At 32.2% G+C, this 27,132-nt stretch overlaps 1 protein-coding gene across 2 annotated transcripts; it reads right to left on the bottom strand.

Annotated features, from left to right (window-relative positions):
* Positions 1–2,495: 2,495 nt before the first annotated feature.
* LOC149778341 (patched domain-containing protein 3-like) lies at positions 2,496–15,439 on the bottom strand. Of its 2 annotated transcripts, none has more exons than XM_089939152.1 (4): positions 15,249–15,439; positions 8,956–9,983; positions 6,732–6,932; positions 2,496–6,390 (listed from the first exon to the last, which is right to left on the bottom strand). In XM_089939152.1, exons 2-4 carry the CDS (start codon positions 9,956–9,958, stop codon positions 4,808–4,810), a joined length of 2,787 nt encoding a protein of 928 aa, XP_089795278.1. In that variant the 5' UTR covers positions 9,959–9,983; positions 15,249–15,439; the 3' UTR covers positions 2,496–4,807. The 2 variants fall into 2 exon arrangements, with proteins under 2 accessions (XP_089795278.1, XP_089795279.1); XM_089939153.1 differs by lacking the exon at positions 15,249–15,439 and adding an exon at positions 11,027–13,798.
* Positions 15,440–27,132: the final 11,693 nt, after the last annotated feature.

The raw sequence follows: 27,132 nt of genomic DNA, 5'->3' as shown, positions 1-27,132 counted from the left end.
ACAAAGTGAAAATGTTTCTAAAAACATATTACAGTATTTCGAATTAAAGCCCATTTAGTCCTAAAGGTTCTATCATAATTACAGATGTATAGAGTTTCACTGGCGTCCTAAAGGAATTCCGAAATGGAACTTGCTTGTGTGCCGGTAGCTTGGAACAGTTGGCTGTGCTAAGAGTCTTAATGAATCACAGTGACATAATCAAAATACCCTTCAATGACTTTCACAATAATTTGTAATATATAGACCCATGATCAAAGAGTCAAATACAAAAATTGAATCTTTTCAACTGAAAAAATCTAATGACTGCTGCTCAAATTAGGAATGTGTAATTCTAATGTAAATAATACACACACACACACACACAAACACACACACACATGTATATATATATATATATATATATATATATATATATATATATATATATATATATATATATATATATAGTAAGAGAGATACGTAGCATAATGGCTAAAAGTATACTAAATGTATTTCCTTGTGATTATAATATATTAAAGGAAACTGAAATGATCATGCAACCAGACCACATTCAAATTTGTAACATGACTTTCAAAAGACAAGTATATATAGTTACATTTCTTAAGTGCTCTGGATATTGATCAATCGGCAGTTGTTATTCTTTCGTTCGATTTGTTTCTTTAGACATAATAAATATGTGCCGAATCATTGAATAAAAGAATCCATTACCCAAATAGTACACTAATTATTAGAAGTAAAAACGAAAATTAATAGGAATGCAGGTTTAAGACGAGATTAGGGGTAAGGTATGAGTTAAACAAATGTGTTCGTCTGCCGGAAATATAATTCTAATATGTATGTATAGTTGTGGAGAAAGTTAAAACGTATGTATCTTTTCATTATATAAGTTTCATGTATTTGTTGTTTGTGTCAGAATAAAATCGGTTCTTTCAACCTGCATAATGTTAATGTTGTGCAATGCACAAAATATGCATATTTTAACAAATATATTTATAGACCAGAAGAAAATAGGTAGAATCGTGTACATTTTGAAAACTGCAAACGTCTTGAAGAATCTCTACTACCTAGGTTTATACGCAATTTACAATAGGGTGAAATTTATTTTCGAGCACACTACGTGGCAAATTATTAATGTATCGTGTTATATCGTTTTAGACACAGTGGCGAGAATGTTGGCACTCATATTTTTCAGTGTCAGCGATATTCACGTATGTAGGTTGAATTTCTCAAAGTACAATCCGTTTAAAAGGTTATTTATCATCCACTTGTTACTCTTAGTCGTTCAGGGTTTATACATATATAGATTAAACCTTTTTCCCTTTGCTTGACGGATCGTCCGAATGGTTAGCCCTTCTGCCTTGGAGATAATATCAAGGGGTGCTATATCAGCTGTCAAACATGAGAGAAAATGCGAATCAATCAATACAGGTGTAATAGGAATTTTCACAGAATTATTTGTTTAATGTATTTTTATTGAGCAAATTCGCTGGGTGCTGGAAAATACATTATATGGCAAGAGTGTTCCAATCTGTCTGGAGTTTACATGTACCGGGACCAGCTATTTTTGGTAATTATGTACCTCCTGTGGGAATCTCAGTCTGAGAATTGCAAAACAGGAATATTTTTATTATTTTACCTTCCCTTTAATTTATTCAGATGAGGTTAACTTCTATCCACTTAATGGGTAGGGGGAATTCCATTAACTCCATATAACCTATAATGTTTAGATACCTTTTCTGTCTTAACCTGCTCAATGGGCAATACATTCGAAAAATAGGATAATGGGACTGCACAACATTAACATTATGCCTCCTAGTTATATAACCCTCTAGTAAAAAAGCATGACCAACCTTTCAAGATTTGCTCATTTTTTATGGTTGCCTGGTAAATATATGGCCAGAAAGAAGGAAAATCAAGAAGGTTTGTAAAGCTCTACAAATAATTTAATTATCAATGGCATAAAATGAAAATTGAATATAATTGAACTGAAAATACAATATTTTGAACTGAATCCAAAGTAATCCTGAAAAAGTTGTGTTATGGTCCAAAATAAAGAAATGTTATGTATAAATTTAGATCCAAGAATGTACTGGTCCACTAACAGTCATGAAGTGTCGAAATGGCTTCTTTAAGAACTCACAATAGTTTCAGAATACTATAGTCTAATGAGCACCTTCTAGTTCCACTGAATAATTCAAACAAATGATGTTTCTCTCTAGTAGTATCTCATAACATTATACAACACGCGTGCAGACTTCATGTTACAACAATAACACAACAAAGAAGAATAGGAAAACCGCCATGTCCCAACTACTTATGAACAGGAGAAAAATGTAAAACACTTTTAGTATCACTACAACGACGTGACTAATCATATCTTTCCAACAGCGTAGAAAAACACACACGATTTAAGCCACTCAATAAGAATTAACGTAATTCTTCTACGATACCACCTGACCGACTGTCTAACAGAAAAGAATCAGAAACTCGCAAAATAGTTCCTACTAGTTTTATTATAAGTAACAGTCAACACGTACTTAAGCGTATATTTATAGATTTTACGCAAATGTACGTTCTATAGGTTTTACGATAGACCCTATGCACTTACAACAAATTCAACAATAGATAAGCACTACAATTTAAATCATGATTACAAATGTTAAATATTTATAGATAAAGTCATGTGCAGAAGGTAAAAAATAATTATATACATACATAACACAGCAAATGTTACACATACGGTCCAAACTGTCTATATGTTTTATTATCTTTTTGGCTGTTGAAGCAAGAAACGAGATCCGAATAATCCTAGGTCTAGTCTTACCTATTGACCTAAATACTTAGACATACCTGTAAATGAAGCTTCACATTTCATGATATGTTTTGATTTCCTGTGAGAGATTTGCTTAATAATAAAATGCGATGTAGCATGTATTTATATCAAATGCAAGAAAAAATAATTTCTATTGAAAATATGTTTTTATATTCGCAATCTCATTGATATATTGTGGTAGGTTATAGCTGCTCGTTGGTCACCGTTTTCCTTGCAATGTAATTTTCATCATCATCAATTGAAGGAGAGATATTATATGTTACACCATGCTACAAAAGGATATATAAATGATAGAGAACATTTGTTGTCCTAGTTATCATTCCCATGAAAGCGGGTGTGTGGGCTCGTCGTTTTTACTTAAACTCCATCTACACTGAATGGATGAGGTTGATCAAATTTGATAACAAAGATTAATACTTGATACAAATGGTATTCTATCCAAACTGTAAGCATGGGGTGGGTGGTTAGAGTGGTGGTGGTGTGGGGGGTCGGAGTGAGGTGGAGTGGGATGCGGTGGGGTGGGGTGGGTGGAGAATGCCAATATGTGGATATTTGTTATGACCTGTACCTCTGGATTTATTTGTGCATAAAGGGTCATAATTAGTGACAAAGTGACTCCAGATTGAATCTTGCCGGGAAATTAGCAACAGTCTTCTATTTGTCATTATCTAGTATGCATAGGTAAGGTGCATAATGTTACACATGCATTGTGTCCATATGTATTTTGCATATGTGGCTTCCAATCAGTCTTAAAATGAAAATACGTAAATCGACGTCGATGCTTGTAATATATACATAGCATTGATTTTAAATCGACAGTATATTGGCCTTCTCAGTTTGTAAGGCTACTATTTCTCTTTCAATCATGATTTTAAAAACAAACAATGCGTAATATACGTGATTACGATACACGCTAAAATCTCGGTAATTTCTAGAAACTGTTATATTCTTATCGGTATCTGACAGTTTGTCTTTGCAATTAATTTATGACATTGAGAGCCGTATCAAAATCTAAGCTGGCTCTAACTGGCCAGCATTGAACTAAACATTCGTGCTAAGGACGTACCACACAAGACAGTAAAGGCGTTCCATAATGTGTACTTTCTCTAAGCTTTAAACATTGTCTTTTATTCTAAACCACTTGACACAAATGTAACCATTCATACATTCGAATTTAAACGTTCGAATCTGATTTCAAATGTATGTCCATACCTCATCCAGATCACGTCAGCATGTTACAAAACAAACATAGACCTAGAAGCTATGAATGATCGACTATTTTTTTATTTCGATAAAATCTACAGTCACTCCAGTTCTAGAAATACCCTAATTGGCTAGTGAGGCACGTCTAAAGATAGATTCGCTATACTTTGTCATGAATACCTGAAAGAGGCGCAGGAAGCAAATAATAATATGTCCACTGAAACCAAATGAGTAAAATATACACCATCATAAGAAATTAGTATGTTTTAAGGAATATCTGTGTTTATGAATGGATTCTGGCCTTTTAAACGTGTTTGCTTTTTTCCCTAAAATTGTAACAGCAGAACAGAAATGATCCTATCATTTGCTGACTTGAATATTGTATGGTGTTTATAGGCAAAGCAAACAAGCACTAACCTTTTCAGTGTCATTTTTAAACATTTATTGAAGTCTTGAGGAGATGCCAAGTAAAATTACTTGACAGCATCTCTCTCTCTGTCTCTTTGTATGCATGAATGAATGTTTTTCCATGCATAACAAAAACAAAAGAAAAACACGCGCAGACTAGCTGACGATTAGTTAGACGGAGAGATTGACAGACATAAATGAATCGTAATAGAAAAGCACGCAAAACTTCTTGTGTAACGTCGTAAATTATTGCATACTGTAGATTTAGAAAGCATTGTTGTCAGCAAACCCAAACAATATTTACATAAATTCTATATCACTCTTTACATGCTACTGTGAATCCCAAGTTTAATTCTCAGTTTTTCATTCCCAGTTTCTCTTGTATCGGATATCCATTGTGTCTTGTTCTAAAACCATGTTTCCGGCCCCATTTCTTTGTTTAATTATCTCATAATAATCTGCATCTTTTGGGCTTGTATTATACATTTTGCTATTCTGGTAATTAACACAATTTCGCTCCTCGGGGCATCTTTCAGATTGCACTATGTCTTCCAATGGTTGTTGAAAAGTCATCTCTGTGTCTTTTCGTACATCAATAACTTTTACGCCTCTAATGCCCTTTTTATGAGGCCCAATCAAAGAGAAAATAACTGGCAAAAACAGCACTGAATGTGCAATTCCAAAAAGTATCACAAGTAACATAATCTTGAAAAATGACATAAATATGTAACTTGACGTCTTAAGGAGAATTATGACACCCAGTAATGAAGAAGTAGCTCCGTGAAAGATTGGTGCCCCAGATCTTACCAGAGTTGAGCGGACCCTCTCAGCCCTTGTGTCTCCAGTAGATATCATATATCCATGACAAATATGAGAGGTAAAATCAACAGAAAAGCCTATGCTCATGACAATGTGTACCATTGTTACTGAGCTCAAAGTCAGACCAAAATAGTCAAGGAAACCAAAAATCCCTACCATAATCATGGCGACTGTAATTGTAAGAAAAATAAGAAGAACTGGGTGTGGCATGAAGACAACCGTCACGAAAAACACAACCGCTACTGCAATTCCTACAGTTTGAACAGTCTGAGGAAGAATCTCAACATATTGTTCGAAGTATATAAAGGATGGTGCGAAGGCAAATACTGGAAGAGATGACTGTGACGCAACGTTACGCATCCTCAACATCAATTTTCCTTGAGCCATTGTGGATTTTTGATCAACAGAAAATACATAATATCGCGAGGCAGATATTGTTGTATTTGTTTCGTCGAAGGAAACGTCATTTTCGAACCTTTTGAAGAGTGGACTTTTCAAAAAGCGATTTTTCAGATTTGATATAAAACTTGCTTCAGATGAATTGTCATAAAATGGTGACCGTTGATACGCTGAGAGCCAATTAATCTCAGTTGAATTTTGAATTTCAAAATCTTTTTTTACATTATCTAATAGTGAACGGATTTTATTTTGGTTGCCTACATTAGAGTAAGAAATTGTGCTAGATATAACAAAAGAAACTGGTGTTGAAGATTGGAAATGACTATCCGACCAATCCCTGAATTTGTAATAGTATGACGATTCTGACACTAAATGTTTTAACTCCAGTCCTTGTTTTAGTATCGTGATTCCATATATTGATGCAGCCAAATATACTGCGAATAAAATAAGGATTAGAATTTTCATCGGTAGGTTTAGAACAATCCTTGGTAAGAGCCAGCCGGGAAGTTTGTCCAAGAAACTCTCGACATCCTTGCGTGATCTAGGTGGGGAGCCAGTGCAACATAAAATGTTTCCCTTGGACCTTTTGGCCTCTTTAGCTTCGTCCTTGGACATGACCTTGATGCACGCGAAGAAGTGTCGTCTCGCTGCTACTCGTTTCTCATGCAATGTCAAGCAAGCAACAAATAAAGTCGTCTGGTTCAGATAACAAAACAGCACAGCAACACCTGTAAATCAAAATGACAATTGTTTGCTAGTTCCACATCATGCATTCAAGCATTCCATATTTTACTTGCTATTTACATATCTTATCGAATTGTCTCTGATTATCCTTGCAGATTGGACACATGATAGCCAGAAGTACTATTTATTTTTTACATTCATCTGTAAAACATTTTACTTCTCTCGTTATATCTTATGGCATTGTCTTTGTTTTGACAAATTAGCACCCCAATCAAGCTCCTTTCCTGAGGAACATAAATGTCCACGCCAAACACTGATAAAAGAGTAAAAATACGTTGGAATTAAGAAAAGTAGGTACGCATTATTACATTTACTGTAATCTTACCTGTATAGATACAAAAATTTCTCACTCCTAGAAATATTGAAGTGGCTCCAGCTATGAAAGCTAGAAAATCTGTTAGGGATGTAATGGTGATGGCTACACCACTCTTCCTCATCGTCTCTGCTATCTTTTCTTCAACGGTTTCTTTATCTTGGGCGTCTGACAAGCCGGATAGTAAGATAAACATATCGTCTACACCTATGCCTAGATAATAATAATAATAATAATAATAATAATAATAATAATAATAATAAATTTGACAGTTTGTGAGGTAAAGTTACTACCATTATTACACGGTATTTCGGGTATAAATGGCGGTGGTAATGATAAAAACTAACGCTGATGAATGATCCAATTACGATGACTAAGACGAAATATAAAGAAGTTGACAAATAATGAAATGAAGAAGAGAAAGTTAAGAAAATAACTGAGTAAAAGCGAGAAAAAGAAAATGATAATGTGCAAAAATGCGAAAGTAGATAGACTTGCACATTTACATACGAGGATCCTGAATTTATATAAAATAAGTTGCTCTGCTTAATGTAACTCCACCGAAATACAATTGTTTTTGTCACGACGTGTACATTATCTTTTGGTACAGAATGGAATATATTTCAAAAGTAGAGAGTAAAGAATACATAATCTTTTCATCCATGTTTGATTTTCCTTTTCATCGCAACATAATACATACCGCGTTAAAAATGGCCAGATGTATTATTCTGTCAAACTCTTGTTGCAAATGAAATCTTTATAAATATAAATGTTTTACGCTTGTTGCTGGTATTAACTATCGGAACTCTATAGCTGATGGAAATACTACACATCACAAATCAATAACGGCTTTTTCTATGTTTCATTTTGTCATGTTCATTGTTTAAATTTTGTTCTTTCTCCTTGCTTGTTAAAACGAACCATTTATTCATTCTTGAAATCAGTCAATTCATAGATCCCAAATCGCTCATTAGTAAAAGTCACATGGGTCATGTAAGCGCATTTACGTATATAAATTTAAAATTTAATTTGAGTTTTAAACTTTGATCGTAATATAGTTTTTATCAAAGTTTATGCTGTCGTGACTATTGAGTGTTCTGCGCAATAAATGTTATAATAAAATTTCCATAGCCATCGCTATGGACTTTTACAATGGCAGTTCAGCATTAGATTGGATCAATAAAGTTGATATTGGATTGAAGTACTTGGGGAATGAAGGTTTGATCGAGTGAACAAGAATTCGCGTGCGTTTTGATACAACTCCTGTATCGATGTTTAACTATGAATGGGATAGAGGAGTAACATGCAATAAGCTTTATTCTTAACTTGTACTTATGATTTCTTCGAAATGATACTTTAGCATGATGTGAAATTTAATTAAAATAAATCTGAATGGACAGTCGTGTTTCTACTGTTGTGTACGTGTATGAAGGAATGTAGTTGTATGGGAACAATAGGTATTATGTGCGAATTGAAATAAAAGACATGACATAACGTACTGAAGATAGATACTACATTACATAATTTTCCCTAATTTAATGGACTTGTGTGTCATTTTTTCCTACCATTGTTTTCCCGGGCTTTTTTTTTTTATAAATGACGACATTGTCGCGTCTCTTTTCATGATTGTAGTACAACTTCGTCCCAACCGCAGGTGCGTTCCGCCTTACATAATGGAGCGTGACAAAAACCGGTTTAATCGGGATCACCCCGCTTGATTGACTACGCCTAAAAATATTGAAGTACGTTATCATTGAGTTTTCCGTCAAGCATTTTTCGAGGAATTTATATAATAATTTTCAATGAAATAAAAGCCATTTAAATGTATGTGTAATCAAATTCTCCACAATGATACGTAGAGCTGCAAACTGTGACCCAGTACGCGTGCATGAACCATGTGACTTGTACTATAAACTATTTTCTGCCTATTGTTGTAAAATGAATTGCTCCACCTAAACTCATATACAATAGAAACAAATGTTGAATTTGTAAATTTCTGTTTACATATTTCATAAAAGTAATAAAAGTTCAAACGGATTTGGGTCCATTTTACAGATGTCGTAAATTGATCGTTAGTTTTATTAGTATATATCAACCTCACCAGCAGACAGAAGTGTGAGTATATGCACCCTGATATAACAAACAAGATATGAGGCCCTTTAATACACTGAAAATGTTGAGAGAGAGAGAGAGAGAGAGAGAGAGAGAGAGAGAGAGAGAGAGAGAGATCTATTACCAATGATTAAGAATGGCATTACTCCAACGATGCTGACAAATTCCACTCCACATGCACTTACTAGGCCAAACGAAGACACAATTGACATACCGGCTGCAATGACTCCTGGGTAGCCAAGATGCGATCTTTGACCTACACAGTCCCACCGGGCCGTTAGAGTAGCAACACATGCATAAGTTATCATGAGGGTGAATGTAATTGAAAACAAAGCTATGTCACCCGAGATGGTGTTGGAGAGTTCATCACCAAGTGAGTCAGAATGTGAAAATGCGATCTCAATGTGTTTTGAGAAAAACGACTTCATCTTTGAAATGAATTCATCCTTCCAAATTATATACATCTCTTCATATTTTTCTCCATCAGTTCGGAAATAAAACCTCAAAGAGAGCATCCCTGCCGAAGTTAAAATAGGACCATTGACTCGGACATCTCCCACTCGGTTTTCATAAAATATCATACCTCTTTTTGGATGATGAAAAACGGGGTATGTCACATTACCGTCGGTAACAGCTACAATGAATTCAGGTGAAATGAAAAAGTCGCCAGCAACAACACAACCTCTAACATCTCTTGCACAGATGTTACTTAGGCTTATATTTTCACCATTATAGTCAACATTTATTGATACAATATAATCATATAACTGTTTCACCTCTTCTAATACTGTATTTTCCATCACGTTTCCAGAAGGCGCGCGAACAATTACGTCAGCTTCTAACCCTTCGTCTGCTCGCTGAAGGTTAACAAAATTAAAACCGCTCATATCTGGAAAGAGCCTCTGGACTTTTTCGCTGTCTTGGTGGGCCTGGCTGTTCATTGGTGTATAAACAGTCGCTGTATCGGTTTCAGACGTAAGACGTATCATTCCTATTCCAAGCAGACCATTTATAAGAACGCAGGCAATAATGAATTTCCATGGATGTCTTGCCAAGAAGCAACCATAGCTTGCAAAGGCATTACCAATCTTGGATTCAACGCTCAAATAACAGGCAGTACAACTCATTTCGATTCACGTCATATAGTGAGGCCTTAAAACAAAACTAAGGCATATTTTCAAATGATCTGATATCTAACTATATTAATTCACCTTATTCTAAATGGATACGATTGATTGAAAATGAATGCATACGTACGTCACAGAAGAGCATTGGTTTATATACATATATTACGTTTCATAATGATAACAAATGTTATAAATGGATCTTTTTTCATAGGAATCTTCTTCCTCGTAAAAGGTAATTTTTTAAGCTTTCTAGCAACAATACCTAATATGGATTATAACGATCATCCACGAAAGAAGCACGATCCTGTAATAGATATGACAACAACTGAGATGACTAGCTGTTATTTCATCTTATTGTTGTCCCTAAGAAAATCAATATATTTTCTCTAAACATTTATTGAAAATTTGCTCTGCATTAAAACACGTACTCCTGTATTGAATAGAAAACAGCATTAACACCTCAACTGAGAAATGCAAAGTCATTATTGAGTTCAACCTCTAGACCAATGCAAAGGACGAAACATAAACACGTGTGTCCCGGTTATTTTATGCCAATACAATCATTTTTAGAAAATGCAACATAAGCTATACAGTACTGTTTTGTCACAAAAGTGCCGGACATATTATATTCCTGATGCCTCTAATCGTATGACTAATCAACTGGGTAACATAAACAAATGTCGACACATGAGAACAATACATATAAAAATAAACAAATGTAGTGATACATTGACTAGCGTATATCGAGAATTCGATTGATTTGATAATGAAGCATTCTAAATCACCCAATAGCTGATATTATTCACCTAAATGAAAAAATAGCTCATTCAGCTATTTTGTGCAGTTTGGAGAATCCCGTGCAGAAACATATTTCTTTATTTTATTTCAAAGGTGGTAAACATCATGCCAAGAATAAATGTATTATCACAAATTTACCATTGGAAAACGCACCAGGAATACAAATGGTTGCAAACCGTTGAATTTAAATTGAAAATGACCAAGTTGGACACTCTTCAGCGTAGGGTCATTAGTCAAGTACCTTACTCTAAGTTTCCAAAACGAATGTACCTGAAGCCTATTGTGAAGACACCTTAACGTGGTCCAACCAGGAAACGCTGTTGTGCGTCCCTGATTAACGTGGTCCAGCCAGGAAACGCTGTTGTGCGTCCCTGCTGCCATCTAGTAATCAGCAGGAAATTAGAATCCGAAATATCTGAGACCATCTAAGAAAGGTATCCTCGTGTATTGCCGATTTAAATAAATAAATAAATAAATAAATAAATAAATCAATAAATAAATAAGTAAACACATATCTGCACACACAAAGAAAAGAAAAGCAAACTTCAGAGCTTAAATCAGATTTCCACCAATAAATCTGGTGTTGATTATGTGTCTTGATGATGCACACTTAAAACCACTGAACCGGATACAGACCGTGAATGAATACTTGTCACTTACTGTGGTTTATTTTGCTAATGACATTTTATTTATATCTGCTCCAACTCCGGATATGCTAGTTTTACTTCTCGTTTTCTAGTCATCATTTGCATCTGTAATGTTGTGCACGATTGTTATACAATTAAAATGTTTAGATTTCAGTATAATTATAAGTACACTAGATTGTTAATAAAAATAGTGAACTTACAAAACTAGAAGCGATACGAAATAATTAGAATGGATGCAATACCATAAATGGGTTTCTGCCATCCTGAATTAAAACCCTTACTTTCTGGCAGAGAAAACGCATAAGCATGCAAAATATTTATTGTTTGTACATTTGAACTAACTAATTCAATGCGACAAACGGAAAGAAAAGAATGGTACATCTGTCTTAATTAAAATCCGAATAGAACAACTGAAGACCTGGTTAATAGTTTCTTTTGCCAAAGTTTAATGATATCAATATTGTTTGTTTGTTTCTTATTTTATTAGACCAAACATTAAATGTTAAAACGTTGGTTATTACAAAGTCCGTTTCGACCACTGAAACACAAATGCGGCTAAGATATACGGATCTAACTTAATGTACTAATGGAAAAATCGATTTTTTAAAAATAAATCAATGTTGATACTTTTTTCTTTGTTCGATTCGATTATATAGCTAACAACATAATTGTTTTTAGTTTACAGACCTATACAAACAAAAGGAGCAGGGTAAGATCTTTCACATACTTATAATAATGATTTATGCCTTATGTATATAATTGATTAGTTATATTGTTTTTCCTTCTTTCAAATTCATGTGATAATTAAGGGTCTTTATGATATTTTTATATGAAGTAATATCAAATATTGATCTTGAACTCTTATTAACGTAACACGATGACGATCTTGCTACTGCGTCAACTACTATTAGTATCATTATCATTATTATTATTATTGCTATTATTATTATTATTATTATTATTATTATTATTATTATTATTGTCATGATTATTATTATTATTATTGCCATCATTGTTGCTATTGTTGTTCTTGTTATTGATGTTATTGTCATTATTATTTTATTATTAATTTTATTATCATATTATTATTATTATTATTGTTGTTGTTGTTGTTTTTCTTGTTCTTGTTATTGATGTTATTGCCGTTATTATTATTAATAGTATTGCTATCATTGCTATTGTTGTTGTTCTTGTTATTGATATTATTATTAGTATTATTTTTATTGCTTTCATTATTATTATTTTTATTATTGCTCTCATTATTATTTGTGTTCTTGTTATTGATGTTATTGTCATTATTATCACTATTATTATTATCATTATTGTTGTTGTTGTTGTTGCTGCTGCTACTGCTTTGTTATGAGTTAGGTTCATTTTGTATATTTGATGAGAGTGTTTAATTTTTCAGATTGTAGAAGCAATACATTGATATGCTATAAAGATATAATGAAAAAATTAATAGGATCCTTTTTAATTCTATTTGGTTTTACTGTGATCCAAAATCTGAAGGAAATTCATATACAAAAATAAAATATATGCGTGACCGTTAGACTTATTGCTTTAGAACTTAGTTGTTTCTATTTCTTTGCAGAATAAAAGAAAGAGCCCCCTGAATTCTTTTATTACAGAAACCTGTTGAGGAAATTACTTTTTGCTTAATTTTTTTAAACAGTCCTTATGCAGTTGTGTTTATGGGGTCTGATCAAACATTAACACAACTCATCGAAAATTCTCTGCCTCACAAAACGTATTGATGCATGAAAGGGTTTAAGATATACATTAACAAATACTCTCTTTTACAAGGTGTGTTATAAGAAACACTCTCCCGCACAATTTCTACATCAAAGAATACTATAACACAACACATATTTTTACACGAAACAGGACAATGCGCACAATAACATATGTAATGTCTACAGTGACACAAAGGTGTTTTGTTTCTTTATTGCTATCTTAAATAAAGCCAACAGAGTCATTGCAATTTGCAACTTGGACATTGTCGAATTGTTTTCACGGCACAGCACTACCTTTAAGATTTTATCGAGGCCAGAAATGAAATTGTCTTTCCCGAGAATATACGTTGGAAACAATAGCTAATGTGAAAAAGTATCTTCATTTGTCTCTACATTTCAGTTGTTTGTTGATGCATTGCAACTTTAATTTCAAATAAAACAACATCAATAATAATAATAATAATAATAAAGGTAAACATAATATTCAGCTGTTTTTTTCAGAGGTTGCGCATGGAAATGCTTTGTCATTATCATTTCAGTATGTCACATCGCTTTCACTGCATGTCAGTATCATCATGTCTGCTTTGACCTACTAAATGCTGTCAGCAGATTTCACTAATTTGCAATTGTAGAGCACAGGTTGACTGGAATGAGGTCATAGGGTATACATTTAAATGTTATTAACCATTTCTGTGTAAAAATTTGTTTTTGTATTATCAATGATGACATATATTCTTATTTACACACACACACACACACACAGATATATATATATATATATATATATATATATATATATATATATATATATATATATATAATAAAGAGAGAGAGAGAGAGAGAGAGAGTTATAAACTTACACCAGACAGAACGGAGAGTGCTATCCCTGGATTCTTTAGAAAAATACTTGATAATAATAGTAGGCAGAATTAATATTTTCAAACAATATATATGTACACCATGCTGTCGGGCATTTATGCATACCTAAGGATTTAGTCACCAATATTGAAGCAAAATGCATACCGAATTCGACCAATTGACGATAGAAAATTACTGCAATGCTTACCATTTGAAAATAGGCAATTGTAACCAGAACATTCTGTCGAAGATAGTATTAATGTTGGACAAACGGGATACCACGCCCATGTTTTCATGACTCGCGATATGTCGGCCTATTCTGTGCACAGCTTTGAAAAGATGCAACGTTTATTCATCGGGCTATGATATACATTACTTTAGACTGTTTCTGTCAGTAGTTCAGTCGAGTAATTAGGTCAGGTATATGGCTAGTTTTACAAAATTCACGTAACAATACCAATAAATGGCAAGAGATATTTAGCAAACTGAACCGATCTTGTACATTTTTTTTAGTAAAGTTCGACATTTTAGAAAAAAATAAGCTATTATGTGGAAGAGAAACAATATTGGATAGGATGTAATGTGTTTACAACACATTGTGCATGGCGAAAAATTAATAAAGAATTTTAGAAAATCCCGTTCTATCGGCAAATTCACACGATGGGTAGCTGACGATTTTGTACGTGTGGAACAATTTCTTGCAAAATTTAAAACTTTTATTAAGATGCTTATTTTGTTAAGGTAAACGTTTCAATTTTTCAAATAATGTATTAATTTGTATGATTCTAAAAGATACATAGTAAATAGGATTTTCTGGGTTACAGGTTAAAAAAGGTAATGGAGTGGGTCTTTATGTTGACTTTTAGAAATCACATTTTCATAAGCATTTCGAGTCGAAATGTGGGATATTTATGTACACTTTATGAATATCACATTTCTTAATTAAAGTACGATCATTCTTTCTTGGTATAAAATGGATTTTGAACCCAAAATAACACATGATCCAATGTTTACAGAAATGACGCATCGTTGCGCAGAATTACCCGATGCGCAGAACTGGCCGACATGGCGGTATATATATATATATATATATATATATATATATATATATATATATATATATATAGAGAGAGAGAGAGAGAGAGAGAGAGAGAGAGAGAGAGAGAGAAGACAGACAGACAGACAGGCAGACAAAGACAGACATCACTTAAAAAAATCTGCTGTGTGCATGATGAATTATCATACTGCACTTACCTTTATGTCTGCTTTCCAACGGCAGTATCCTTTTCGTTCCGTAAAGTAAATAATTTATTTCATTGCAATTTATTGCATTCGTGAGAACTGATGTAACGTCTAGTATTATGGTGAAAAGAGCTAAATTTTCATCTAGCTCAGTTATATAACTTCTGAACAAACATGACGCATGGTTGCCTAAGGACATGTATGTGAAATATTATAATGCGAGTTTTGTAGCGGTCGGTGACACCACTTGACTGACGGATATTTCTTGATAGATTACTGTGCAGAGAACAAAACTGCACAAAATATAGCATCCTGCTGTCAACATAAAATAGTTTTTTATGTGCCCGCAAAAGCGGCCGTCTGCCTATCACGCCTTTTTAATATAAATTTAAGCGCTTTTAGTGTATTTAAACAAAAAATTAGAGCGGAAAGTCTTGTGAAAGAATTAGAAGAATATTTTGATTTCTAAAAATAGAGGTAGATTTTATAGTGAAATTAGCTAGAATCTTGGTTTACTAAGTAAATCCAGATATTGTACCTATATAAGAGACTAAAGTGTACAATAAAAGGAATAATATCTCACATAAAACAAATATTAATTAATAAAATAACTTAATTGTACAAATAAAAGCAATAATATTTCCCCATAAAATAAATATTAATTAACAAAACAATAAAGGCGAACGGAGTAAAAATTGAAATAAAATTTATATAGAAAGTAATTTGTATGTACCTTGCTTGATGTACACCTTGAATTACGATTGCAGCAACTTTATAACCCATTCAGTGAAACAAATGGATTATTTACCAGTACTGTTGTATAATTCTTGCTTTGTTTTAGCCAAAGTTTTATTCTTTTTACCTACAAGTCAATATTTATATGTAGTCTTATATATGAGTTCCTAAAATGTAAAACCAAACCATGACTGATGTCGTAACTTTCCTGGATAACATTATATATTTTAAACTATTAACTTCCTCTGTAGGTGGTCTGAACACATGATTATGATAAACTTGTTTTATATGTTGTTGTTTTTTCGTGTGTCTTCAACAGCATTAAAATACTGGACACTAGCGAAGACAGTTGACCACTGACAGTGCGAGTTACCATAATGTCGTCATGAAGCAGTTACTTCAGTACCGTTTATCTGAATCTTCTCTGACTGGACTCGGACACCCAGGTGAATTTCTCTTTAAAACATTTACGAATTCATAATATTTGTTGTTTCTTTTATTTCCTGACTGCTCCATTTGAAATGAAATGTTCAGTTTATACTCTGTTTTATATGTTAATGAGTAAAATGAATGTATACATTGATAGGACAAATCAATGCACGAGGCAATAACAGGAAAAAGAAACAAAAACCCAAGAAAGAACAAAGAAAAATTTAAACCTAGACAGCAAACGAACAAATCATAGAACAAAGGAACGTTATCTTTAATGCCGGAAAATTCTGTAAAAAGACAGCATGAACTGGTAGGGATGACTATAACGAAAGCCATACATTCATTCATGAAGGGACCACTGTGCACGGAGTGCATGGAGAATACGTGAAATTGTAGGTAGGTGAAATTTAGTATATAAGGTAAGAGAAACTGATATAAAATCCAAGTTACCCAGTTAAAATTCCTACATTAGACTGGCGTTATTATCTCCCTTAGTTCGAAATGTTATCGTGTCTTAATGCCAGTCTCCAAACTTTAATAAATCAAGTTATCAATAATTTGTTTTTAATATCAAATGAACATTTGTGACATGTATTTATTGGCATTTGTTATTTATTATTTTCATGATATTATTTGTTATATTTATTGGCTTTAAAATATTCTTCTATTTGAGCATTTGCCAAAACACACTCACTCTACTCTTAAAAGAGAAGTGTCGCCAAATGTTTGGAATATTTTCTGGGATTAATGAGTTCAAAGAGTCATGTTATTATTATTATTATAATTATTATTATTGTTATTATTATTATTATTATCATCATTATCATTAGTATTGATATTATTATTATTATTATTATTATCAGTATTATTATTATTGATATTATTATTATCATTATTATTATTATCAGTATTATTATTATTGTTATTATTATTATTATTATTATTATTATTATCATTATTATTAGTATTGATATTATTATTATTATTATTATTATTATCAGTATTATTATTATTGTTATTATTATTATTATTGATATTATTATTATTATTATCAGTATTATTATTATTATTATTATTATTATTTTCATTATTATTATGAAGATTATTATTATTTGTTGTTGTTGTTGTTGCTGTTGTTATGAATGTTCGATGTTTTTTTTAAAGAAAGACTCTTCAATGGGCCAGAATATTTTATTCAATTATATTGTACTGTGCAACCTGTTTGACAGCAGAATCCACTGGAAATTTATAGATGTTGGGTCTCTTTGAAAGTATTTTGAGCTTCTTTCGAATATACTTAAGAGCCAACATACTATAATAAACCTATGGTATCAACTATTTATATTTAATTTCATGTGAATATACTTCGAAGTCAACATACTTTAATACACCTATGGTATCAACTATTTATATTTAATTTCATGTGAATATACTTCGAAGTCAACATACTTTAATAAACCTATGGTATCAACTATTTATAATTAATTTCATGTGAATATACTTCAAAGTCAACATACTTTAATAAACCTATGGTATCAACTATTTATATTTAATTTCATGTGAATATACTTCGAAGTCAACATACTTTAATAAACCTGTGGTATCAACTATTTATATTTAATTTCATGTGAATATACCTCGATGTCAACATACTTTAATAAACCTATGGTATCAACTATTTATATTTAATTTCATGTGAATATACCTCGATGTCAACATACTTTAATAAACCTATGTTATCAACTATTTATATTTAATTTCATGTGAATATACTTCGAAGTCAACATACTTTAATAAGCCTATATTATCAACTATTTATATTTAATTTCATGTGAATATACCTCGATGTCAACATACTTTAATAAACCTATGGTATCAACTATTTATATTTAACTTCATGTGAATATACCTCGATGTCAACATACTTTAATAAACCTATGGTATCAACTATTTATATTTAATTTCATGTGAATATACCTCGATGTCAGCATACTTTAATACACCTATATTATCAACTATTTATATTTAATTTCATGTGAATATACCTCGATGTCAGCATACTTTAATACACCTATATTATCAACTATTTATGTTTAATTTCATGTGAATATACCTCGATGTCAACATACTTTAATACACCTATATTATCAACTATTTGTATTTAATTTCATGTGAACATACCTCAATGTCAACATACTTTAATAAGCCTATGGTATCAACTATTTATATTTAATTTCATGTGAATATACTTCGAAGTCAACATACTTTAATAAACCTATGGTATCAACTATTTATATTTAACTTCATGTGAATATACCTCGATGTCAACATACTTTAATAAACCTATGGTATCAACTATTTATATTTAATTTCATGTGAATATACCTCGATGTCAGCATACTTTAATACACCTATATTATCAACTATTTATGTTTAATTTCATGTGAATATACCTCGATGTCAACATACTTTAATACACCTATATTATCAACTATTTGTATTTAATTTCATGTGAATATACCTCAATGTCAACATACTTTAATAAGCCTATGGTATCAACTATTTATATTTAATTTCATGTGAATATACTTCGAAGTCAACATACTTTAATAAACCTATGGTATCAACTATTTATATTTAACTTCATGTGAATATACCTCGATGTCAACATACTTTAATAAACCTATGGTATCAACTATTTATATTTAATTTCATGTGAATATACCTCGATGTCAGCATACTTTAATACACCTATATTATCAACTATTTATGTTTAATTTCATGTGAATATACCTCGATGTCAACATATTTTAATACACCTATATTATCAACTATTTGTATTTAATTTCATGTGAATATACCTCGATGTCAACATACTTTAATAAACCTATATTATCAACTATTTGTATTTAATTTCATGTGAATATACCTCGATGTCAACATACTTTAATACACCTATATTATCAACTATTTGTATTTAATTTCATGTGAATATACCTCGATGTCAACATACTTTAATACACCTATATTATCAACTATTTGTATTTAATTTCATGTGAATATACCTCGATGTCAACATACTTTAATACACCTATATTATCAACTATTTGTATTTAATTTCATGTGAATATACCTCGATGTCAACATACTTTAATACACCTATATTATCAACTATTTGTATTTAATTTCATGTGAATATACCTCGATGTCAACATACTTTAATAAACCTATGGTATCAACTATTTATATTTAATTTCATGTGAATATACCTCGATGTCAACATACTTTAATAAACCTATGGTATCAACTATTTATATTTAATTTCATGTGAATATACCTCGATGTCAACATACTTTAATACACCTATATTATCAACTATTTGTATTTAATTTCATGTGAATATACCTCGATGTCAACATACTTTAATACACCTATATTATCAACTATTTGTATTTAATTTCATGTGAATATACCTCGATGTCAACATACTTTAATACACCTATATTATCAACTATTTGTATTTAATTTCATGTGAATATACCTCGATGTCAACATACTTTAATACACCTATATTATCAACTATTTGTATTTAATTTCATGTGAATATACCTCGATGTCAACATACTTTAATACACCTATATTATCAACTATTTGTATTTAATTTCATGTGAATATACCTCGATGTCAACATACTTTAATAAACCTATGGTATCAACTATTTATATTTAATTTCATGTGAATATACCTCGATGTCAACATACTTTAATAAACCTATGGTATCAACTATTTATATTTAATTTCATGTGAATATACCTCGATGTCAACATACTTTAATACACCTATATTATCAACTATTTGTATTTAATTTCATGTGAATATACCTCGATGTCAACATACTTTAATACACCTATATTATCAACTATTTGTATTTAATTTCATGTGAATATACCTCGATGTCAACATACTTTAATACACCTATGGTATCAACTATTTATATTTAATTTCATGTGAATATAGCTCGATGTCAACATACTTTATTAAACCTATGGTATCAACTATTTATATTTATATTTAATTTCATGTGAATATACTTCGAAGTCAACATACTTTAATAAACCTGTGGTATCAACTATTTGTATTTAATTTCATGTGAATATACCTCGATGTCAACATGCTTTAATACACCTATATTATCAACTATTTGTATTTAATTTCATGTGAATATACCTCGATGTCAACATACTTTAATAAACCTATGGTATCAACTATTTATATTTAATTTCATGTGAATATACCTCGATGTCAACATACTTTAATACACCTATATTATCAACTATTTGTATTTAATTTCATGTGAATATACCTCGATGTCAACATACTTTAATAAACCTATGGTATCAACTATTTATATTTAATTTCATGTGAATATACCTCGATGTCAACATACTTTAATAAACCTATGGTATCAACTATTTATATTTAATTTCATGTGAATATACCTCGATGTCAACATACTTTAATACACCTATATTATCAACTATTTGTATTTAATTTCATGTGAATATACCTCGATGTCAACATACTTTAATACACCTATGGTATCAACTATTTATATTTAATTTCATGTGAATATACCTCAATGTCAACATACTTTATTAAACCTATGGTATCAACTATTTATATTTATATTTAATTTCATGTGAATATACTTCGAAGTCAACATACTTTAATAAACCTGTGGTATCAACTATTTGTATTTAATTTCATGTGAATATACCTCGATGTCAATGTACTTTAATACACCTATGGTATCAACTATTTATGTATAAGTCCACGTTTATACCTTTGTTAGATGTTAGTGATTAGTTGTTTGATTGTTGGGTAGATATTTCTCAACCGGGGTAATTTATTGGAGCAGACTTCTTAACGTACAGTACTCACGACACCTTGTGATAGCATGTCAGTTTTACCACGAGATAAATTGAAAGGAGTCATTCCTTTATTTTGAGATGCTTTTTCTTGTGGGTTGAAGTGCACATGGGACGTGAGTGAAATGCAGTTCGAAATGCAGTTAGTTCGAAGCTGAATGGGAAGTATTAATGCTAGCCTTCGAAAGGCTTCGTAGTGAATCTTGTAAAAGGCGACAAGGAATAGCCATGCAAATGTGAAACGGGGAGAATACATGCAAATGTGAAGGTATAGTTTCCTTATCTGTGGTCATTGGATGACAAAAGTAAAATGCATTCTCTGCGCGTTATGGAAGTATGCTGTCTTGAAGTCAGTAGAAATAAAAATTATAAATCCAAATATCACACACACACACACACACTGTTCAGCTGCCTAGCTATGAAATATCAAACACGAGACAGAATGTAATTGTTTCAGTAAAATGGTGCTATCAGACATGGATCCAAGTTTGCAAAACATTTCGATTACATTCCAACATAGCCAAAATATAGAACCATTCTATCACAGAACAGATAGCAACAAGCGTTGTACAATTTCACAGCTGAATATTACTTTCCTAATATGGACAGCTTCAAGACAAGATTCAAGCTCATTGTGTCCGCATATTCAACATTGAAAGGTCAATTAAATATTGTTGTTATTAAAGATAGAATCATTCGCAGTAATTTTCATCTTAAATACATAACAGGTACAGTTGACGTTAATTTCAACTGTTAATGATGTCAGTGAACAGAACAAAATTTCCTTTCCGTTCAATAATAAAGTAAATTTATATGCATTGATACAGAATGAACAGCTAGATCAAACATATAGCATTATATGGATATATAACAAAAATAAAAACGCCATTTTAAATATGTTTAAACGAAGCTAACTTCCTGCCTATGAAATTGTTTTCAGTTAATTTCTTAGCACCATGGAGCCTCAGATCAGATGTTTTTGATCAATCTTTCTATATTTATTTCTAATTGTTCTTATAGAAACCACTGCCATATTTGTTTGCCAAACATTGCATCAACTACAGGATGTAAATAATTACATTACAGTTTTTTGTGCTCTAAGCTATTTGCATTCACTGCAAACAATTTACAAAAAGGCAAGGAACGAAAAGAAAAGATAAACGAAAATCAAAGATGCAAAATATATAAACAATTTTTGTCCAGTTGAATCATTTAAATACTATCCCGGTTTTTTAAACATGTTAAGTAAATTTTTTCAGGTGGCTCTGTTGGTCAATTGTCAGGCTACAAATAAGGGTTGCAGGTCCAGTATTGCTTCCTCTGTGTGCCTTGAGAAATACATTTAGCTCCCTTTTTCTTAGCATGACAAAAAAACAGTGGCGACAAACAATAAACAGATGGGTGGGGTGGGATGCGTGTGTCATATTATGTCGCAACTTGATAAATGTAAGAAGTTAAGGCAGACAAATCGAGTAGCAACGTTATAAACCAGATATAAAACGGAGTTGTCTCCCTATATTTGTAATAATTGTAAAACTGCACAAATGATTTAAATCGATTTTGCTCAAGGTTCTTTATGGTACCTACGGATTCATCTTATACAAAAACTGTTCAAATTAGCTAGTAGGTCGTCTGAATTGTGAACATATATTTGAATCAAGTGCGCTGGTGCGAGTATGTGTGTGTGTGAGCGCGCGTGTGTGTGTGTGTGTGTGTGTGTGTGTGTGTGTGTGCGTGCGTGCGTGCGTGAGTGTGTGAGCACGCATTTTTGTTTCCAGAAAAATCTTATCCATTTTAGTACGACATATCTATCAACCTTCCTAGCATCTAACTGAATGTGTACATGTTTACGTCCGCGCACGAAATTCATTTGAAAGTAATCATAACTATTATGGGTAGCGGAACCAGCTGAGCATTTAAATTCTCGGATTATATTGTTGTTGCGATGTAAAAAATAAAACAACAACAAGATACAAAGACAATACAATCTCTTATGCACTTCCAACTGTTAATGCTGGGCAATGAACTCCAGTCAGTTAATGTCATGGAGACATAGATACAGCGCATCAATATAGCGTGATCCCTCATATCACACGGATATTGTCACGGGTCCCATTACTTAGTGTAACAGGATGATCCGGGTTGGGTCGGATTATAGTGAAGACACTAACAGCAATTATGTGAACTAGATATTTACATGTGATTGCAGATTGTACATTGGGACACCAAACTCGTGCGGATAAATCTCAAACCATGAATCTAATATAACGACACTTAATGAATTAAACTAACGATATAAGGGGAAATGATAACTGGTAACGAATTCTAACATGTAACTTAAAATGAATAATTAACAAGAATGAATGAATAAATTAAACAATATTATTGATTGATTGATCTATCACCACGAATGGTCAATGATTAGAACTTCAATCACAATTTAATCAAAAATAAACAATGATTAATAATTCAAATAATGATACGATCAGGTTTTCTTTCCAACAATGAGGTTGATTTTCACATCGTAGCGATATCACAGCAAAATTGTTAAAGGTACGTGAAGAATCCAAATTACACACACACACAAACACTCTCTCTCTCTCTCTCTCTCTCTCTCTCTCTCTCTCTCTCTATATATATATATATATATATATATATATATATATATATATATATATATATATATATATATATATATATATATACCTAAACATCGCATCAGTTGATTTTTATTAACTTCATCAGTTGATTTTTATTAACTTCATGGGAAATTCAGAGATTGTCTGGGCCTTAGCATCTATAGGTTTAACTTGTCCATGTCCTGCGGTATGTCCTAGAAAAGTTACACTAGCACGGCAGAATTCACTTTTAGATAAATTACTTCTCAAACGTGCATCAGTGAGTCTGTCAAAGAATTTCCGAATTGTTGCTAAATGTTCTTTCCATGTGTCGTTGTAGATGATGACATCATCGATGTAAGCATCACAATTGTCTAGACCAGAGGTAATCATATTCACAAGACGTTGAAAAGTACTTGGTGACCCTTTCATCCCAAACGGCATTTCTTTATATTGGTAAAGTCTATATGGAGTCACGAATGCCGAGATATCCTTTACTCTTTGCGTTAGTGGAATTTGCCGAAATCCTTTCAGAAGGTCACATTTGGTGACATACTTGGCATTACCGATCTTATCAGTACAGTCATCTATTCTTGGTAATGGAATGAGTCTGTTTTGTCACACTATTCACCTTCCTATAATTAGTACCTATACGGAATTTTTTTATATGGTTCTGGAACAAGCATGCATGGTGAACTCCAATCACTTTTACAGGGCTCTATAAAATTATTCTCCAGCAACACTGAATTTCTTTTTTTCAGGTATTCCTGTTTGAAAGGGTTCAACCTGTACGGGTGTTGTTTAACATGTTTTGGAATTTATAAGTTCAACGTCATGAAAAAGTTTGTTGTTTCTTGTAGAAGCATCTGGAAATAAGTGCTTATATTCAAATAATAACTGTTTAAGTTCATTTCTTTCTTGCTCTTGCAAATGTGAAAGTTTCTGGTCCAGATCTTTCATAATTTCTGAATTCCGATGATTTGTCACTCCAATATCAGTGCAATCCGACGATATTCCTTCACTTAATTCTTCACTGAGTGGCACAGGTACAACAAAATTAATCACATGTTTAAGCTGCTATCTCTTTCAATATTATCGTTTATCATGTTTATGTGACAGAGTTGTTTTTGTTTACGCCTACCAGGAGTATTTTTGATGTAATTTAAATCATTGACTTTCCTGTCAACTGTGTAGGGACCATAATACTTGGCCTGAAGAGGATTTTATTGTATGGGCAAGAGAACCAGGACTCTATCACCAGGGTGAAAGCTCATTTCCTTCAAGTTTTTATCATATCTTGGTTTCATTTTGGACTGAGTAGAGTGCATATTTTCTCTTGCGACCTCACATGCATTTGACTTGTACTTAAAATTGGAAACATAATCAAGAAGATTAATTTTAGGATCTTCATTAGAAAGAAGTTTCTCTTTCAATACTTTCAATGGTGCACGCACAGTGTGTCCAAAAATCAGTTCAAAGGGATTGAAACCTAAAGTCTTGAACAGATCCCTTAACAGCAAACAATATTTAATGAATGTCTTCATCACAATCTTTACCAGTATCAAAACAATATGATCGAATCATATTTTTCAAAGTCTGGTGGAATCTTTATAATACCCCTTGACTTTCAGGGTGTTAGGTAGAAGATTTGAATTGTTGGATGCCTAATTCGTACATAACTTGTTAGAAAATTCCAGACATGAAACTTGAATCTTGATCAAACTGGACACATTTGGGAAGGCCAAATTGAGTAAAATCTTTATCAAAGCTTTTACTATTGTTTTAGATTTTATATTCCTCAAGGGAATTGCCTCTGGAAACCTTGTTAACGCACACATAATGGTCAACAGGTATTGGTTACTTGACTTGGTCTTAGGTAAGGGAGCAACACGATCTACCATACTTCTACTAAATGTTTCGTCAAAGGCTGGAATAGGTTGTAGATGAGCCTTAGGTATTTTCTGATTGGGGTTTCCTATCATTTGACAGGTATGACAAGATCTAAAGTATTTACCAATATCACTTTTGATTTTGGCCAATAGAAGTGAGTTAAGATGTTGTGATAAATTTTATTGATCCCAAAATGACCAGCCAATGGAGTGTCATGGGCCCGACTAATTATGTCCTGTCTGAAAGGTTTTGGAACTACAATTTGATAGTTCACTGACCATTCGTCATCAGCAGGTACCTCGGGAGGTCTCCATTTTCTCAAAAGAATTCCATTTTTAATGAAATATCGGACAGGAACTTCAGTAGCTTCAGTTTCACTAATGGCCCTTTGAAACAAACAGATCTTTTTCCTGTTCGACGACAAGTGACTGTCGTTTATCAACCTGATTAGAATAAAGAGAATGAATCGTTTAAAGAGGATCACTGTGATCAATACCTTCTGATTGATCCAAACAAGGAGTGAAAGTGACCTCATCAAAAGCCTGACCAATACATGTGTCAGTTAAAGGAATAATGTCCTTTTCAACATCATTCTTAGGAGCGTTCTGTGCCATAGCTCTGTTAACTCCACAGCAGGAAATAAATTAGGGAATTATTTTTCAATTGGATCGACTTTCTGATCCAAGCAAGGCTTGTCGGTTACAAGTGGATTAACCACAACCTTGTGTCCAGCTAGGTCGTTGCCTAGTAATAAATGAATGCCCTCAACGGGTTAAACAGAGGCTGTTCCGACTGTCACGGTCCTGAGACAAAGTCTGATGATAAAGTTACACAATGGAGAGGAACATTAACAAAGCCGCACTCTACTCCCTGAATAAGAATACTTTGATTAGAAGAAGACGTCTCAGACAAAGGCAATGTCCCTGACAATAAAAGACTCTGAGAATCTCATGTGTCCCTTAAAGTTTTAATAGAGATAGGATTGGCTGCATCACCCAAGAGTGATATAGAATCCTTCGATATGGTTCATAATTCTCCATAATAAAATCAGTCTAGGGTTTATTAGACCCAACAAATGTATTGCTTTCAATACATGACCGTGACCTTGACCTCTTAGAAATAAGAGCATTTGGAATAGGTTTGTTTTGATTCAGATGTCTATTTTTCAATTTGAAGCAATCAGAAATAACGTGTCCTTTTTTCTTGCAATATGTACACGTAGGAAGAGACAATGATCTTGAATGAAGCTTATCAGAAGCTTGATTTTAGAAGTTGTGCCAGTTTGAGTTTTAG

The sequence above is a fragment of the Sinohyriopsis cumingii genome, chromosome 17, assembly GCF_028554795.1.
Source record: "Sinohyriopsis cumingii isolate HCF-2022 chromosome 17, ASM2855479v2, whole genome shotgun sequence".
Lineage (NCBI taxonomy): Eukaryota > Metazoa > Mollusca > Bivalvia > Unionida > Unionidae > Sinohyriopsis > Sinohyriopsis cumingii.
Note: the sequence above shows the minus strand (reverse complement) of the source record. Positions and strands in the feature narration are given on the sequence as shown.